Below are 18,922 nucleotides of genomic sequence, written 5' to 3'. Positions count from 1 at the left end.
GGGTACCAATATTTATTAAATGAATGGACACCCCAACGTATCATACAGTATTATAGACCTGCAACTTGGAATCCTAATGAACTTATTAACGGTGCTCGAGAACCTATCTACAACCTGAATCATATCATTCGTCTACAGGCTGTCTTGGAAATTATTACTAATCAAACAGCTAAAGCTTTTGATGTGAAATGCAACTTATCAACACAGGATGGTTCTCGATTACCTGCTAGCCGAAGAAAGAGGTGTTTGTGATAAAGTAAATGTTTCCAATTGTTGTTTGAAAAGTGATGACAATGGTGAGGTAGTTAAACAAATCACATCAGAGACAGGGAAGTTAGCCCATGTTCCCGTCCGAACTTGGAAAGATGAATATTGACTTGTTTTCCTGGCTTCTCGGGAGCCCCTGGGTAAAACGAATCCTATTTTATTTGTTATGTGGATTAGCCACCTTATTGTTTTTGCCATGTGCTGTTCCATGTTCTATAAGATTAATTCAACACGTTATAACTAACATGCAATTTGCTATTATGGTTTCACCCGATGGCGTTAAACAAATGCGAGTAGTATGACAAAATGTACACACAAAATAACATTTTAATAGCCAACAAGAATTTGGAAACAATTGACTCTTAACAACTCAGATAACAATGTAAGCTGAGTAAAAAAAAAAAATAGAATAGCAACAAAAACAAGCACCAGGAACGCAAAGACGAGGATATGGAAACGCCTTTTATACTTTTTCACCTCCGCCATAAGTTCTTGACGTGAGACAACAGAAAAACGCACCCTCTGCCTAAACAGCAACAGGAAAAAAAAAAAAAAATATATACAATTTTGATCTTCTTTCTAATGAACCATATAGGTTAAACGTTTTGAGAACACTCACCTTACAGAATGTTCAGAGGGCGAAATGTCCACTCTAGACCCTTCTTCCCTGGCAGGTGACGTGGTGGTCTGGTGGTAAGAAAACCTTACATTGAAAACAGGGACCTGTCATTTGGCCATAGTGCCATAAATGTTACCATTAACAGACTTACCGGAGTGGTAAGCTCGGGAAATGGGTTTGGGACTTCATCTGGGCACGCAGTAGCCATTGTTGATCACGCGAATGGTCCGTGTATACCTTTGAACATGCGCATGCGCGATTTTAAAGCCCCACAGAATGTGTTGGAAAAATCTGGAAAGACCGCGCATGCGAAATCCCTATAGTGTAGCCATGATAGTGACGCATGTTAAAAAAAAAAAAAAAAAAAAGGGAATGTGTTAAGAAAAAGTTTTATTTTTAAGTTTTGGTTTTCTATGTTATTATTATATGTATTACCCAACTATGCCTATTGTAATTGTGACGTATTACCTTGTGAGTGTTATGATAAATGTTGGGATTGTGGAAAAAGGTTTACTTGCAGTGCCGAGAATGAAAGTAGCGTCTAATAAACAATAGGATAAAAAGAAAAAGGGGGGATTGTGAGAAACTATGGACTAGGGTATTGTTTATTAAGATTTATGTTAAACTCAATAGGATAAAAAGAAAAAGGGGGGATTGTGAGAAACTATGGACTAGGGTATTGTTTATTAAGATTTATGTTAAGCTCAATGTAAAGTTTAGGCAACAAAATATATGAAAACGCTTATGCAAACAGCTACCAGACACTGCTTGTGAAAGATAAGATAACCGCCAGATGTCCAGGAACCGACAGAAACAAGACAGACAACCCCACATAAGGATATATGAGTGAAGGGTCAATACCTCCACTACTTCATGAACACGGGTAAAGATGTATAAAAAGGGACTGTTTGAACTGCTCAGGGCGGCAGTTGGTGGAGCGCAGACTCCCCTGCCGTCCAGCGCTGTCTTTGCTCATATTCTACTTGCTATAATTAATAAAATTTTAATTGGATTATGATCCGTTGTGGTCTCAATTTATAACAACGGGGGGGCTGCCGGGGTCTCCTGCGCCCAGCCTGCTGTGCTCCACAGGGGGCTGGGCACTGGGTGCCCCATGGCGGGGCTGGGGGCTGTAATCCCCCGGTGCCTGGCCTGGGGCTGGCTCCTTGTGCTCCCGCTGGTGCCCGGGGGTCTCGAAAGGAGGGCGCTGGTGCCCGGGGGTCTCGAAAGGAGGGCTGGCGTTGCTCCTTGTTGGCGCCAATTAACAACAATTAAACACCAGGCCAGGGCGTTAAAGCCCCGCTTTGTGCCAGGGCACGTGCTGGGGGTGGCCGGGGGCACCGCAGCCGCTCTCAGCCCCTCGTGCGGGGGGTGCAGCGCTGGGGGCACCCCCAGCTCCGGGGGCCCGGCGGGGACTACACATCCCATCGTCCCGCGGGGGGGAGGGGCCGGGCCGTGCCGTGCCGTGCCGGGTGAGCCGCGGCCTTCCGGGGGCGGGTGTCCGGCGTGCTACCGGTGCGGGCTGGGGGGCTGCGGGCTCGGGGGGCTGGGGGTGAGGGGGCTGCGGGTTCGGGGGGCTGCGGGCTCGGCCCTGGGGGGCTGCGGGCTCGGGGTCTGGCGGGCGCTGGCGCGGGGCGCCGGGGTCAGGGGGCAGCGGGCGCCATGGCAACGGGATGCGCAGAGGCGGAGCCGGGGGGGCGGTTGAGCGGTAAGTGGGGGGCTCCGCGCCTCCGGGCCGCGCACCCCTCGCCTCCAGCAGCGCTTTGCTTGTCCCAGGTCCCCGCGGGTGCCCCGGACCCAAGGGGGGGTGGGTGGGGGGGGTTTCCCTCCCTCTGCCCCTGGCTGCTCCGCAGGCTCTGGGCTAAGCGGGACCCCCCGGGCTGTGCTGGGGTCGGGGGCGGCCGGAACCTTCACCCTCCCTGGTTCCCTGGGGGGGGTGTGATGTCCCCCCCGGGCTGCAGGAGCACGAAGCCGGTTTGGGGAGCGGGGGGGGGGGTGTTTTTCAGACTCAAATGGAGCCTTGTTGAGAGGGGCTCGGGGGGTGGGCGCGGCGCGGAGCCAGCCTGGCAGGCTGCAGCCCCCCGAGCCGGAGAGGGACATCTCTGTGGGAGAGGTGCCTCCGGCCGTGGTGGCACATCGGGGAACCCTCCTCTCCCTTCAGGCAGGAGGTTGGTGTGGATGTGACCAGTGGTGCCGGGTCCCCCTGCAACGTGGAAGAAGAATCCGTAAACGGACGCTGATGGTGAGCGTGGCCCTGCGGTGCGGGGCTGAGGCGGGGCTGGGAAATCCGGATCTGATGCTCTGGCAGCTCTGCCTGGAGGCAGAAGTGATCCCAAGGGCTGGAGGGTCCTGCCCAGCTGGCAGTCGGGAGGGGCTGTGCTCACCCGTGTCTCTGAAGTTGGAAATACCTTTGTAGTTCTGCATTTCACGTGTCATTTCCCAAACAGCACGGGCAGGAGGAGGGCCTCGCTGCTGTTTATGGGATGCTCTGGAGAAACCTGCCTCTGGCTTTAGTGTGTTTTGAGAAAGTCCAGGACAGACTTGCTTCATTTTCTAATGAGGGAATTTTTCTTTCTCCCCAGGCTACAAAACCCAAGAAAAGTTTAAGAGGTACGTACATATGCTGCAGGCTTTCCTTTTGCTGTCCGTAGGTGCTTCGATCTGCTGGGAATGCCTGGGGCGGGGGGGGGGGGACACTCTCAGGTGGCAGTCCTGGCTACTGAAATGTTTCATGATCCTTGTCTGAAAGCTGCAGATGGTTGAGTGCATCATCATGTCGTTCCTGAACCAGAAATTTTCACCTGCCTCTCACATCAAGCGGATTTGTTTATTGAGGTCCCACATTCCTTTCTTGTGGGCTTTCCCAAATTCAGGGGAGAATATAAGCATTTGTTTCAGTTCTTCCCATCACCTTATCCCTGTTTGGAGGGATACTGTTTGGAGGCCTCTTGCAGCCCCTGATACTGAAGCAGTGCTTTTGGGGTTGCCCAGGGACTCGAGATCCTGCGGGGTGAGAGCTCACAGGTTAAGTGCTGCTTGTGGCCAGTGACTAACTGAATACAAAGCAGCTGGTTCATTTGATAAAGATACCCCATTTCTGGCTAAGTGAAGCTAAATTTTTTATCCACAAAATACTGATCAGGTCCTGGCAGTTCTCTCTAGACTGACAAGGAAGGCCTGACGCTGATGATGCTTAAGACCAAAACTTTATTCTAGCAGATTTCCAAAGAGCAAGCCATACTGAAACTGGGAGCTTTCCTATGCCTGCTTGGTGAGCTCACCTGCCTCAACAGCTTAATTTGTCTCATTTCAGGCTCCATCGATGATGTGCTTGGTGACCTCCTGGGCTATGATGGTAAAACGAACCTTCTTCCCAGCTGAAAGGGCAGCGTCCTTCTATTCTTACTCCCCTCCTGGGAGCAGGAGGTGCTGGTGCAACAGCCATTGATCTGCAAGGGGGCTCCAGCTGTGAGGAGGGGATGGAGCAGGGAGCAGGGCTTCTCGGAGTCAGAGGCCATTGAATAGGCTGGACATCAGCTTTTGGGGAGGCAAAGTGAAGTTCACCTCTGATTAAAAGCCTCTGTGGCCCCGGGGTAGACAGCAGATCCCCCTTTGGAGTGCCTAGGTCAGGAATATGCCCGTGTCCATCATCCTCATCTCTCCCTGTCTTGTTTCCAGATGAAACCTCTGTTAAATCTGCCAAAGCTTCCCAGCCGGCTGTGGGCAGCAGTAGGAGAGCCCAGGACACTGGCTTGCAGGCCAGAAAGAAGTGAGTGCCTTTCAGACACAGCCTCTCCTGTGAGAGATCTCACTTGAAGATCTCTTTGTCCTCCCCAAATCCTTCTGATCTGCCCCATCCTTGGCTTTTCCACCTCCCTCCCTGCCCCAACAGTGATTGCCTGGGAAGGCGAGTTATCTTCTGCGATGCCTTTGGGAACTGGGAGCCCAGAGCCCGAAGCTTTCCAGCAAGAGTTGGGTGTCCCCCAGCCTTGTACATCTTCTGTAAATCTGCTTTGTAACAGTTGCTTAAATAGAGCAGTCCCAGCACTGCCGTCCTTTATCCCAGTGCTATTTTAGCCTCATTTTCTGCGTTGTACGATGCGGCTGGTGTGGCAGCCCTGTGTGGTCTCCTCTGCCTCCCGCTGCCTGGCCTGGCTTGGCTGTCCCTGGACACACTGGCCGAGCTCACGTGTGGTGCTGCTAACCCCCGGGCTTGTGTCATAGGTCCATTTTAGAAGATGATTTCTTCGACAGACTCCCTGCGAAGGACATAAATTCTGCAGAGGTGAGTCCAAGGTTCAGGAAAGAGCCTGGGAGTCCCGAGGGCTGGGGCTGAGCCGGGCCAAGGTTGCGGCGGTATCACCCCGGCCAGGTCAGCAGTGGCGTGCCAGCGATGAGCTGTGATGTCTGGCTGAAGAGGTAACCCCTCTCCAGCATCCCAGTGGGGTGGGGAAGACAGGACAGGGCGGGGGTGGTGGTGGAAGAAGGGCTTCCTGGTGCCTTGGGTGAGATGGAGCAAAGCTGGGGGGCACGTGCTGCTGCAGCCCAGCCTTCCTGCGTGCACTTTGGGTAAAGTGTTGTAGGAAGGACCTTCACCCAGAGCAACGGCCTTGGGTTTTCCTGATGCTTCTCCTAGAGGCAGCAGGATCTCAGCAAAGGAATTGGGGCACAGGGGGTTTCCAGAGAGGAGGACACCAGGAGGAGTTGGGCATGTATTCTTCTATCTCATAAAACGGATATCAAGGGATATGGGGTAAGGGGTGAGGAGTTTCCAAAAATGTCTTCCCCTCTGATGTCTCCCCTCCCTGGCATGCAGGGATCCAGTGTCTCCAACACAGACCCACAAGCTGTGCTGCAGACCCTGAAGGCAAGTCCTTAAATCCCCTCCATCTCCATCCATCCCCTCCATCTCCATCCATCCCCTCCATCTCCATCCATCCCCTCCATCTCCATCCATCCCCTCCATCTCCGCCCCAGCGCGCTGCCATGGCCTCCAGCACCAGCCTCCGAAGGGAGAAGCAGCTCTCACCCTGCTCCCCATCCTTGTCCTCTTGCTTTCCAGGATATGGACGACATGGAAGCTGATCTCCTGGGAATCCCGAAACCCAGTTCTGGGCCAGGGAAGGCAACTGTGAAAGGTCCTGGGAAATGTGACTTCTTGGGAGGAGGAGTAAAAAACACAGGGAAGCTGGTAGCTCCTGAGGAAGGTAAAAAGGAGATTCTGCTATTCTTTTCACACCCTGATTGTAAACGAGCAGGGATATTTTCCTATCCTTATCTGGGATATGGAGCAAAAAGTGGATTTGTTCCCTAAAATGCTTTTCCTGGTTGCTTTTTGCAGGAGTGTTATTCTGGCCATGTGTTATCCCTTAGGAGATCCCTGGACGTCACTCACACCAGCAGCCGCTGCCACCTCCCACCAAACACCACTCGGCTGTTCCCTGGGGCGGTGCAAAGTGTTTCTGGTGGGGAGCCCCCTGCTCTGGGGGCAAGGAGAGCCAGAGGAGCTGCATTTCAGATCTGCCAGCCCCTAAAGTGCCCCGATCTTCCCCTGGCCCTTTTCTCCTCTGCTTGCAAGGAGACCCCTCCGGAGAGATGTGCACCTGGCAGGGCTGTGGGGGGGTCTGTCCATCACAGCGGGTGCTTTTAGGGGGCTGCCACCCAAAAAGCGACCCTTAGCTAGGGTGGGACCGGGGCATTTCTGCAGTACCTTGTCTCTGAGAGCCGTGGCCTCTCTTTCTAGGAGAGAAAGTGCCTGCGATGGAAAAGAAGGCGCTCTCATCCCCTGCCGCTCCCCGACACAACAAGAAATTTAACTTTGAAGGTGGGATCTCACTTCACGCGGCTGCGGGGGGGCACTGGGGGCTCTGCCCGTGCTCTTTGCCTCCTTGGTTAGCTGGAGGCTTGACTGGTTAATAAGATACGGAGTCCTTCACCCCTATGATGCTAGTGCAAATGTAATCCTTCAGAGGTGACCAAAGGGAAAAAAACCTCTGCATTCGAGGCCCTCCCCAGGACAGGACTGGGGGGTGATTCCTGGGGGCATTTGCATTTTTATATGTGCTTTGCTTTTTAATGATTGTAACACTTGGGAGCCCCTGTGTCAGGGGGGATTCTGTCCAGCTTCTGAACAGGGGAGTGGTTTCCTGGCACAGCTGAAATCTGGTTCTCAAAGCCTGTGCTTTAACAAAGATCAGGATCTGTTAAAATCTGTTAAAAAAAAAAAACAAACAAAAACCCTAATGGGCTTTAGGTGATTTAGGTGGCCTTTCTCCCCTTTTTCTTTGCCTAAGCTGTGTTCAGGCATTAAAGCACCCAAATTTTTGAGTTATTTTCTTCCGGGAGGATGAAAACGTGGAAAAACTGAACGGAAATCTAAGTCTTTGAGTGTTTGAAGTTCAGGGAGACTCAAGGGTATCCCAGGTCCCTGCAGGACCCGCGCTCATGGCTTTGGGCAGATACACTCTGCTGTCCCCACGTGCACGTTGTGGGGAACAGTTGCTGGCGTAGTGCAGAGCTCTTCTTCTAAATAACGTTGCGTTTGTTTGTTTGGTTTGTTATTCTCTTTTCCTGTACCTGCTGGGTAATTTCCAGATTTAGATGATCCTTTGGCAGGACTTTTGTCTGATGAGGAGCAGGATGCTCCCAAGAAACCAGCTCCAACAGGCGCTAAAAGCAGCTCTGAGGAAAAACCAGAACAGAGCAAAGAGAAAGGTAAGTGGGGTTGCTCAGTGCATCCTCTTTGTATTACATAAATCAGCAGCATGGATTAGTCTGTGTGAGATCCAAAATGATTACATTGAAAGCCACCTAGTCCTACCTCTTATTAGCCAGTAACGTAATTTATAGAGCAGCTTGGTAACAGGGTTAATTGTGCCACAGCTCACCAAGTGCTTGATACTTGCAGTGCGCCGCAGATTATGGAGCTGAGCTTTCCTTTCCAGGAATGGAGGCTCTGATCTTACCTTTGACCTCATCCAGCCCGTTCTGCACGCATTGCCAAATGAGAACAAATTTTCTGGGTCAGGATTTGCGTGTCTGAGAGCAGCACCAGTCCGTGCCACACCACAACTGGGGCACCTCTGGGTGGGATCCAGCTGTGGCTGTGTTACAGGCACTTGTCCCTCTTGTTCCTGCAGCAGGGATGCTAATGGGTCTGAGGGTCCCCTAAAATCACCTTTCACCCTGATAAATCTACTCTGGATGCAAGTAGCAGCTGGTGGGTTAGGGCAAGGTCTAAGGTGTGTTGGTAGAGAGGGACTTTAGGCAAAAGGGGACAGGAATTATCTGACTGGAAACTTTCAAAGCTAAAGAAGCTCCTGGCGTTATCCAGAGCTGGAAACCCCAGTGTCAGTGGCACCCAGCAGTGTCCCAGCAGTGGATGCATGGCTGCAGACCAGGCAGTAGTGCATTGCCGCTGTGTTACTTGCTGTGAGATCTGTTCGCTGATCTTAAAAATTACTTTTTAAATGGTCCTGAGAGATAAGAGCAGGCAGGGATGCTTTGATCTCCTGTTTAAAAAAAAAAAAAGCCCTGATCAAACCTTTACCATGTGTGATCCCATCCACAGAGCCACCTCCACCCCAGACGCCCCTGCACACCGTGGCCCCGGTCCAGAGGAGGGCTGAGCTCACTTTTGAAGATACTGATGACGACCTGATGCATGCGCTGGGACTTGGCAGTGGCTCAAAAGGAGCTGAGAAGCAGGGAAAGAAGGCAGAAAAGTAAGGGCAATGAAGAGGCAGTGAGAGTAAAGCAGGGGATGGCTTGTGCGTTGGGATGGTGCCAGCATGCTGTGGGGGGGGGGTGCTGGAGCTTCTGCCTGTGGGTCCCAGAAAGGGGCAAGAGCAGCCTCGTTTCACAGAGAAGAGCCAGAGCACCCTGGCAAGGCTGTGTGACAAGAAACAGCCCTGCCTCCCAGGGAAACCTATCTGCCACTGTGTCACCAACAGAGAGGTGCTCCGGCCAGCCCGCTCCAAGCTGGATGAGTTGCTGGGACAAAATTCTGTGGCCAAAATCCTGGAACAGCCAGGCACAGGAGAGCGCAGAGAGTTCAAACTGGATAAGAAGTACCAAAAGCAGCCAGGTGAGCGTGGCCAGGGATGCTGGGAAGGTCTGCAGAGGTGATGGCGTTGGCTTGGGAGGGCGAGATTGATTTCTAATGTCCTTGAAGGGGAAATACCCTTTCTGTAGTGGTCAGCAGGGTGGCTAATGGGCTCCCAGTCAGCTCTGGGGCAAAGATGACTGATGCAAAAGTGTTGTACCCTGCCTTCGAGGCAGCCTGGGGGCATTTGCACAGCAGCTGTAACTCAGTTGCCTTTGGACATGGACTGATTCTCAGCAAAGCAACTTTTCCCAGCCACGTGGAGGAGACACGTTGCTTGCAGGTTTCCAGGGAAGATGTTTCCAGCTGTGTCTTCCCAGAGGCAGCAATCGCAGTGGGAATTGCAGGGGAGGAGGAGGAGGGCTGGTGTCTTTGCAAACAGCCGCTCCTCTAGGCGCTGACTCAAAGCTGCTTGTCTGAACAGAGAAGGAAGACGGCTGGGACAAGGAGGATTTTGTCTTTGGAGCGTACCAGCCGACGGTGGCCTCCATGCCCAAGGGCCAGCCGGCGAGGAGGCAGCCTGTGAGGTATTGTGCTCTGCGTGTGGAGCTCCAGCCAGCAGCCACGCTGCCCCCGCGGCAGAGCGGGCAGGGTCCCCGGGCAGGGTCCCCGGGCAGGGTCCCCGGGCAGGGTCCCCGGGGTCCTCTCACAGGCACGTATGTGACTGCTTCTCCTTGCAGCAGGTTTCCAGCCGAGAACAGCAGCGAACCAAAACCAGAACCCCGCTCCAAATCTCCTCCTTCAGCCAGGCACAGCCCTGTGCAGAGCAGCCGGACTCGAGGTGACTGGCTGGGCTTGAAAGATGAGGATTTTATGGATGCGAAGCCAACATCTGCAGCAAAAGCCAATCCTGCAGTGAGCTACCCCAGCCCTGGCACAGCCCAGCAGCCCGGCCCCACCAGCCAGCTCCCGGCTGCAGAGGCAGCGCTGGCTAAACCTGACCCGCTGGAGGAAGACAACTGGCTGAGCGCTGCCTTGTCTCGCAAGAAAGCCCAAGCACAGGCGAAGGCTCAGGAGCAAAGTGCCAAGCCCTTGGAGTCCCCAGAAGGAGGGCTGGATCCCCACGCTCCTGTCAGGTAAAAGCACAGCTGGTGGCCACAGGGCTCCCATCATGCAGCTGCTCCAACAGGACGTCTCAGAAATCCTCTGCTCGGATTTAAGAAATCCATTTTAAGTGCTCTCTTGCCTCGGGTTGGGTTAATAACGCAGAGGTTTCTCCCACTGGTGCAGCCTGCAGGGCCATCGCACCTCTGGGCTCTCCTTCTAGTCATGGCTGAGATTGCACGTGCTGCCCCAGGTCCTGTGGGATTGTCCTGGATCAGCATACCCCCACGAGCTCCACGCATGCTCCTCATTCCTGCCTTCTTTCCCCTTCGTTCCTCCTAGTTCCAGGAAAACCACCTCCTCCAGCTGAGTTGGCACAGACAGGTTCAGGCTTGTGCCATTGGGATGGGACTCAGAAGTGAATTGCAGAGAAGCAGCCGCGTGTGTCGTGGGCAGGGGCATGTTGCCCAGGGGAAGGGGGTGGATGCAGCAAGGAGGAACTGGTGTTCCTCCAGAGATGGAGGTTCTGAGGTGTCTTTGCTCCCTCTGAAGCCAACAGGTTGAATCCTGCCGCAGCTGAGTGGGATAGGTTTTCACCTGCAAGGCAGGAACTGGTGTTGAGGGAAAGGATCTTGTCTTTCCTTGCCTCCTGGGCTCTCCCCCATGGGATGTTTTTTGCTTGCAGCCAGCCAGCCAGCCCCACAGGAGCACCGCAGCAGGCAGCTGTCCCGCAGGACCAGGCAGCGAGTGCAGATGGCTCCAGGTGAGGCCTCCTTCACCTTTCAGACACCTCCACAAGGGAGAATTCCTGTGGGAAGCGGCTGCATGTGTAGGTGGGGGAGCGGGGAGGGCTGGTAGCCAGCCGTGACCACTTTGGTCTGGGACCTGTGTAACCGGGAAGGAAGGCAGCGCTGAAGGATCGTCGGGCCCTTGCCTGTTCGATCGCAGTGCGACAGCCAAGCTTTAAACTTGCAAAAATGCCAAGCGGGATAATGTCTGCGTGCCTCTCCCTGCGCTGTGACACTGCTGTGCGTCACTTGTGTCTCTGTGCCCACGCAGGCAGCCGGTCCCCTGGCTCAGCACCACGAAACAAGCCTCGGTTCAACCATTGGATCCTGCGAAGGGGCATCCCTCCAGAAATGCCGGTGCCTTGGGTGCGTTTCCTGTGGTTGTACGGTTCGGGCAGCAGAGATTTGTACAGTTTGGTATGCGGAGAAGGGTCTCCCTGCCCTGAAAAAAAACCAAAACCAACCCCCCAAAAAAGGCAGGAACCACAGCACTTCCCTTGGCCACATGAATGCTGCCCAGGCTTTGACCAGCCATTGTCGGAGCAGGTTGCTGAGCTGCAGGATCCCACCATCCCCATGTCAGCTGGTGTGCTGGGGCACACTGAGCTCCGCAGTGCTGCCTTTGGGGTTTCGGAAGGCTGTGAGGGACTCGCTTTGCCAGAGCAATGGGTGTGCATAAGTTCACGCTGCCCCATCTGTCTTCCCTTTGCTGCCCCCACACTTGTCCCACCAGTGCTATGTGCTGGAAAGACCCCCTTCTGCTCTGGGCTGTGGCTGTGCGCCGGTTCAGAGGCCGCTGAAAGTGGCTTAGGGGACCCAGTCTCCTCCCTAGGTGATGGAGATGGAGGAGGAGCTGTGCTTTGTCCCTTGATTTACTCTGCAGAGCAGAGTCCCACCGTTGTGTGTGGAGTGGGGATGCAGACACGGACAAGCCTGTCTGACCCTCTGCCCTCATTGCCAGCTCCCAGAGCGGAGCGCGACCCTCATCGCTGTGCCCAGGAGACCCAGGCCCTCATCCTGCTGGGAGGGGATGGTTCCCATTGCTATATTCAAATCATGGACTTGTCCAATTTTCAGCCTCTACAGGCTCATTCCCAGGAAAGCAGGAGGCACCAGGCCCTGCCCCGCTCACTCAGGTAGGTGTGCTGGGTCCGTGCCCCGAGCGGTGCAGGATCAGGGCAGCGATCGCGAGCCCTCCGCTGCCGACTCGCCGCCATCCCGCTCTGTCCGTGCTCCCTCGGCCTGAGGAAGGATGTGCCCCACTTTGCATCTCTGGGAAGCCGTGTCCATGGAGGCAAAGAGTTTGGAGCTCCCCGAGGTGCCACAAGTTGCGTTTATCAGGCCAAAGCATGGGTGCTATGGATGCTTTGTAAATCATGTGTGTTTATAGCCCTGCATGGCCTGAGCAGCATTTACACAGTTCCCCAGGCATATATACATATTATATTAACTAGACAACAGAGGCTCCAGGTGATAAAGGACTTTTTCTTCAGTTGATTTTCCCCAGTATAGTGTTGAAGATGCTCTGAGATTATTTCTAGACAACTGAAGGAGAATTGAAGCCTTTCACAGAGAAGGCAGCTCTTGCTTGGTCTTTGAAGCCTCTCCTTCTCATCCAGCTGGGCTCCTCGCCCTGCCCTGGTGGTGGGACACATGTTGTCTCCCAGAGGGCTTGTGGTCTCAGCCTTGATTCTGCCCCCAGAGAAGGAAGAGCGCAGCATGCTTGTGTCTGGGGTGGGGGCTGCCGAGTGTCACCTGGGGAGAAGGGACCCACGCCAGCACGGGGATTGGGCTGGGGAGGGGGTGGGGGTGGTACTGCAGTAGGCTGGAGATGGATCGCCGTTTCCAGGCTAGGAGGAGATGTTCTCCCCAGGGCTTTACCTCCCTGAGAGCATCCCTGTGTCTCCGCAGGTTCCTGCACCCAGGGCACATGTCCAGGCTGCCCCGCAGCTGCAGGTAAGGCAGGTGCCTTCTTTTGGAGGCTGATGGCCGCACCACAAAGCCGCTGATCCTGAAGAGCCTCGATCTTCTCTCTCCATCCTTGTAGGCAGAGTTCTCAGCCCCGGGCTTGCAGCATGAGACGAGGCAGGGGGCTCCCGCAGCCCAGCTCCATGAGGATGCATCAGGCTGCCAGGCAGCGCTGCTGAGCGCCCAGGCCCGTGTGGCAGAGCTGGAGAGCCAGGTGAGCCCCATTGCCTGCTGAATGGGGGACCACGGGTGACCCAGAGGGAGGAGAAGGAGCCATATCCTGTCCCAATAGCATCAGGGTGACAGGGGAGAGAGGTGAAACCTCCCTGTCCAGAGACGCCTATGGCCACCAAGTGCTGCTGTGGGAGTTCTGTCCCCAGGGCAGCACAAGGACTTTCTCTCCGGGTGCCTGGCAGGTCCGAATGCTGGAGCTGGAGCAGACACAGCACAAACTGTTGCTGGAAAATCTCCAGCAGCGGCACCAGGAGGAACTGAATCTCCTTGAGAGCACCCACAGGTACCAGCCTCTCACCTGTGCTTCCCTCCTCGCCTACAGCTCTGTCTCTCCTGGGGTGGGAGTGCTGGGATGCTTCCCAAATCCGCCCCTGGGGCAGGTGGGCGCAGAGCCATGTCGATGTGGACGTGGTGGGGGCAGAGAGCAGCCCCACAGGTGAGCCAACATGGGAGTCCACTCTCACCACCACTGTCCCCTGGGTGACAAGGAGGAGGGGTTGGTCCCATTGCCAGCGCACCCCCAACCAGGCAGCACAGTGGGCAGTAGCAGGAGGGTTCAAGGCTCAGGTCTGCGTGTTTCGCCATGCACACAGCAACACTGATCTGCTCGCAAACCCCTGTGTGCGCTCTGCGGGGGGGGGCGGGGGAGTGCTGGGTATTGCTGTGGAAGCAACACTTCTTCCTGGCTGTGACCTCTCGGGGCAGGAACCAGGTGAAGGTGGTGGAGGACACCTACGGGCAGCGGGAGGAGAGGCTGCGGCTGGAGAAGGAGCAGCTGATGGCTCAGCTCCTGCTGCAGAGCCAGGATGCGGAGCGGGCACGGGCAGAGCTGCTGGCGCAGCACCAGCAGCGCCTGGCCATGCTGGAGCAGCAGAACAAGCTGGAGATGGAGCGTCTGCAAGAGCTGCAGAGGTGAGAGTGGCACGAGTGGCACACACGTGTGGCTGGTACCCACAGTCTCAGCGAAGGAACCAGGGAGTGGTTTGGGGACATGGTGAAAGGAGAAACCAGACTCCAGAAGCACTGGGTTGTGGGCAGCTTGGTGCCTTTTGGAACGGGGATTTGCTTTGTAGGTGGACACAGGGAGATCTGACTGGAGACGTGGTTTCAGAGTGAATGCATTGTATTTTGAAAGATGCTGAACCCAATGTTTTATCTTCCCCCAAATCTCTTTTATTCAGGTCAGTGAGTTCAGTGAGTCACTGATGTCCACATAGTTTGGGTCAATGACAAATCAGTTTTTGGTAGAGGAGCTCATAACCCCAAAATTGGGCCCATCCCAAATGTGGATGCCTGTCGGTGGAATGCCCCAGGACAGACCCCCATGCCAGCTCAGCTCCTGGCACCTGATTCTCAGCCCCACAACCAAGCCTCTCCCACAATGCCTATCATGGGGAGCACTGGTTTGTGCCAGCCTGTGGCAGGCTCCTTCCCCGTGTCCCGCAGGGTGTCTGTCCAGGAGATGCGCAAAGACCACGAAGAGCAGCTCCAGCGGCTGAAGCGGCTGAAAGACCAGGAGATCGATGCAGTGACCAGCGCCACATCGTACACCAGGTACTGACAGTTGTGTTCCCACATTGGTCCCTGGCCACAGCATTCCCTGTCCTACACGAACCAGGCTTGGACCATGGCAACAGGGGCCATCCCCTCTCCCACCCACTGCCTGCGGGGATGCTGAGCTGTGTAATACCCGTCAGTGCCCCCCGGAAGCAGGAGCTGCATCTTCCTACTGCTCTGCTGTGACCCAGAGAGGTTCAGGGCAGGGCTGCCCGGCCTTTGGGCCACCAAATATCCCCCTCTCCATTGCGGTGAGATGAAGTGTGTCCCACAGGGGTGACCCTCCCCTCACTTCTCTCTGCAGGTCTCTGAATGGCATCATCGAGCGGATGGAGAAGTTCTCCAGCAACTTGCATGACCTCTCGCGAAAGGTGGAGGCCACACACCACACCACCTCCCAGGAGCTGGCCATGGGGGTACGGCAGCGGGACGAGCAGCTCAAGGGTATGTCTGCTGTTCCTCTGTGCCGAAACGGCTGCGGGGTCTCCACCGGAGCTGGGGGTACCCAGAAAACAAGGAGAAGTTGCTCTGAGTCAGCCAGAGGCTGGGAGCTGAGGCTGGCAAAGCCTTGCCTGCCTTGGTCACTGGACATCTCGGGGTCTTCCCTTTACAAAGCGGTGTCCTGGGGATGTGCCAGGGGTGATGAGCACAAACACACACAGTTTTTCTGTGAACATGGTGTGGATAGAAGGGAAGAACTTCCCGCCTCATGCTGCTCGTGCCTCTCCCCAAGTGCTCCAGGACAGGCTATCGCAGCAGCAGAGGGACATGGAGGAGGAGCGGAGCCGACTCCAGGAGGTGATCGCTAAAATGGAGGCCAGGCTGAGTGAGCAGACTCGGCTGCTGGAGCAGGTGAGCCCACACTGTGTCCTCTGCCCGGGTCGGCCCTCCTGTCTGGGTATGGGGTATGTGTCTCACCAACTGGAGGTTCCTGGCCTGGAGGTTGTGAATAGCATCTGTCACCTCTGTGTCTGAACGCAGGAGCGATGGAGGGCAACGGCAGAGCAATCCAAAGTGGAATTACTGCAGCACTCACTGGAGGAGCAGCGGCGAGTCATGACCCAGCAGCTGTCCATGGAGCGAGCAGAGCTGGAGAGGGCGAAGGTGAGGTGGGGCAGACATCTCCAGGGCTGCACTGCATTGTGTGGTGGAGGCAAGAGCTGGGTGCTGGGCTGCAGCATCCTTCTGCAGCTCTCTGCCTCCTCAGCCTCACACAGGGGGAATCGCAGTCAGGCCAGCCCTCTGGCTCACGGATGCAGGAGGCCGCGGTGTGTGCGCATGGCACGTGCTGGTTCTTGAGGAACACGGGACCAGAGCTCACGGTGACAGGGTTCACACCAGGCACCGTGGGCTTGAACCAGCCCCTAGATGTTGCACGGCAGAGATGGGTTAAAGGAGAAAAATCCTGTGGCGAATGGGACTTAGTGCTTCTTCTCTCCCTCTCTGGCAACGCTCCCCAGAGTGCTCTGCTGGAAGAGCAGAAGTCCGTGATGCAGAAGTGCTCGCAGGAGCAACGGAAGCTGGCAGCCGAGTGGGCTGAATTTCACACCCAGCAGCAGCTGAGGAAGGAGCAGATGGAGCGCAACATGGACCGAGCCCTGAAGATGGACTCACAGAGAGAGGGCACCATCATGAGCCTGGCCAAGGTACCACAGTAGAGCCCCTCTCCATGGCCTCCAGCACCACCTGGCAGCTCACGGATGGGTCCTGCCCACCGGGGAGATGTTCAGCCCTGCCTTCAGGTGTTTAAAACAAGTTTTAAGAGACATCACTGCGGTGGTGAGAATCGGGCTGTTCCAGGAGCAGCCTCCACCAGCCTGTTTTAGATGTTGACTGAAGCATCAGTCACCTCTGTCTCTCCCCTTTGCCTGTGAGGAGTTTGGGCAGCCAGACCAGGCACAGCCGCCTCCATTGTAAGTCTGGTGAGAGGAAACCCCCATGGTGGGTTAAACAGAACCTCCCCATGCCATGGGGACATGTTTGGAGCCAGTTCTCCCCCCTGGAGCTGTCCAGAGGAGATGTGTGGCACAGACTGTGGCAGGGCTGCATTTCTGAGGGCTACCAGGGTGGAAAATAACCATTCAGGCTGGGTGTTTCCACTGCTGACAAACTGCCAAGCCTTGAGCATGTTTTAGAGTGTGTAGCGTGGGTGAGGGGCTCCGTCCTTTCTGGGGAAGGAGTGTGTGTGTGTGTGTGTGTGCCTGTACAATCCCAGCTCTGCCAACCCTGGTGCCCAAGGGTGGGTGGATGAGAGCATTGGTTGGGTACCTGGTGGTGTTGCTCTGCACCCCAAACTGGCAAACACAAGAAGGAAAACAGGGGCAGATCTCTCCCATCACTTGGGGGGACATGAGATAGTGTCCAGGATAGGGCAGGTAGTGCATTGATTTTCCCCATGCCCATCCTAGGAGCAGGCAGAGCTGAAGATCTGGAGCCATGAGCTGAAAACCAGGGAGGAGCAGCTGGTGAGGGACAGGGAGCTGCTGGACAAGTCCTGGCAGGAGCTGAGGCTGGAGAAGGAGAAGGTGGACAGGGCCACACTGCGCATCCAGCAGCAGGAGGAGCAGATTAAAAGCACGACCAAGGTAAGTGAAGCATCTGCGCTGCAATTCACAGCTGGGGTTTCACATCCCTCCTTGAGTGCTGAATCCCAGCGCTGTCCTGGGAGGGGAACAGGGGGTGCACAAAGGAGCCCTGCCCCAGGGCAGCGAGGGTCCCTGTCCCCAGCCTCCTCAGCTGCTCTGCCTTGCAGCTCTCATCCCAGAAGTACAAGGAAGGGGAGCAAGCCCTGCAAGAGGCGTGCAGGATAGAGTCCGAGCACCAGAGGAGGCTGCAGGTCATGGAGCAGCAGCTGGAGCAGCTGAAGCAGCAGGAACAGCGTCTTCACGAGGCAAATACTCCCTTGCCTTTCCTTCTTGGCCTGGGGCCGCTGTGCCAAGGGCCTGAACCTTTGCCAACAGTTTCTCTCTCTTTCTCCCGGGGATGGGGCAGGAGCGGCTGAGCATGGCTCGCCAGAGGAGACAGCTCGAACAGATGCGTGAGGAACTGCCCACCAACTCTGCGATGCTGCTGAACACAAACCAGGGCCTCAGTGCCCCTAGGAGAGGCCTCTCCAGCACACCGTGTAAGGCTTCCTGCACGCTGCTGGGGGAGGGGGGGGACGGGACATGCTGGGGGCCAGTTGCACTTGTATTCCACTTCTCAGGAGGCTTGGGATGTTCCTGGGGGCTCATCACACACTCAGATGTGAGTTGGCCTCCTCACATCCTCTGAAGGAGCTCAGCAGAGACCTCTGAGCCAGGGCAGTGCCAGGAGGGGGCAGAGGGGGCAGGAAGGGAGAGGCAGGTGGATTAAAGGCCGTTTGCAGTGGGAGGTTGGGGAGGACCCTGCTGCAGGGGCATGCAGGCAGCAAAAAAAGGGACACTTGTCCGTCTGCTGTTCCTCTAACGGCAGCGGTACCACACGGTTGGGCTCTTGTTCCAGGTTTTCCACTTCCCACCAGCGCGCTCCCTTGGCATAGCCCAGGGGGTAGCAGGGACACTGGGGCTGGCCCCACCGAGCTCTACGCCACATTGTTGCTGCTGAAGCACAGGGCCCAGCAGGTGAGGTGGTGGGAAACCAGGGCTGGAAAGGGCTTCAGACCAGCTGGGTGGGAGCAGGGCTGGGTGAAGCCTGGGTTGAGCCTGACGGCCACAGGGTGGGTGTGAGATCGTTGCTGGGCTGGGTGGGCTCGCAGAAGCCGTGGGCACCTAGAAGAGTGATACCAGCAGCAAGGGTTGGTGCGTCCTCACGGCTTGTTTCAGGCTGGTTGATAACATCCTTGGCTTGATGGCGTTGCCCCATCCCTGGGTGGCAGAAGCCAGCTCTGCTGGGCTCTGGCTTCATGATGTCCCCATCCTCAGCCCCCTCCTTCCCTGCTGGGTCCTTCCCCAGGCAGGGATGCTCTTTGAGCCTTCCTCTGTGGGCCTCACTCGGTGTGAGGTTATGGGCTCTGTGGGGAGCCCATACACCCGGGGGGCTACCACAGATGGGTACCTGCCCGCTGCTCGCCGCACGGAGGAGGGTTTGGGATACTCCCATCACTCGTGAGCAGCACCCTGGCCTGTGACCCCATTTCTGTGGCACTCTGATATCCGTGCCATCTATCCCTCTCTTAGGACCATGATTTCTTAGAGAAGGAGCAGTTCTTCCTGGACACCCTGAAGAAAGCAACCTACAACACTTCATCTCTGTCAGGCTGAGGAGGTGGCATCCCCACGCACCCCAAGGGATGGCTGTGCCTGTCCCCGCAGGAGGCTGCTGTGGAGGAAAACAAACAATAAATAATCCCAGTTCTCTGCT

General features: G+C 55.8%; 1 protein-coding gene across 1 annotated transcript; it reads left to right on the top strand.

The window, feature by feature from the left end:
* The first annotated feature begins 2,879 nt into the window (after positions 1–2,879).
* LOC308057983 (fas-binding factor 1 homolog) lies at positions 2,880–18,922 on the top strand. The gene is made up of 30 exons (XM_080411985.1): positions 2,880–3,128; positions 3,469–3,496; positions 4,200–4,241; positions 4,565–4,655; positions 5,111–5,171; positions 5,703–5,753; positions 5,949–6,093; positions 6,630–6,710; positions 7,481–7,600; positions 8,457–8,610; positions 8,839–8,972; positions 9,415–9,517; positions 9,671–10,066; positions 10,720–10,797; positions 11,094–11,239; positions 11,771–11,958; positions 12,734–12,778; positions 12,870–13,004; positions 13,207–13,307; positions 13,730–13,936; positions 14,471–14,578; positions 14,886–15,025; positions 15,315–15,433; positions 15,563–15,685; positions 16,042–16,227; positions 16,990–17,166; positions 17,334–17,471; positions 17,573–17,705; positions 18,065–18,183; positions 18,739–18,922. The coding sequence occupies exons 1-30, from the start codon at positions 3,126–3,128 to the stop codon at positions 18,820–18,822; spliced, it is 3,636 nt and encodes a 1,211-aa protein (XP_080268111.1). The 5' UTR covers positions 2,880–3,125; the 3' UTR covers positions 18,823–18,922.

Source organism: Falco punctatus, assembly GCF_963210335.1.
Source record: "Falco punctatus genome assembly, contig: scaffold_57, whole genome shotgun sequence".
Classification (NCBI taxonomy): Eukaryota; Metazoa; Chordata; class Aves; order Falconiformes; family Falconidae; genus Falco; species Falco punctatus.
Note: the sequence above shows the minus strand (reverse complement) of the source record. Positions and strands in the feature narration are given on the sequence as shown.

Excerpts from the sequence above, each read along its gene's own strand:
- LOC308057983 (XM_080411985.1), top strand. Across the intron at positions 4,242-4,564 it reads TGACCTCCTGGGCTATGATG|ATGAAACCTCTGTTAAATCT; the intron begins GTAAAACGAACC and ends TCTTGTTTCCAG. Across the intron at positions 14,579-14,885 it reads AGCGCCACATCGTACACCAG|GTCTCTGAATGGCATCATCG; the intron begins GTACTGACAGTT and ends TTCTCTCTGCAG.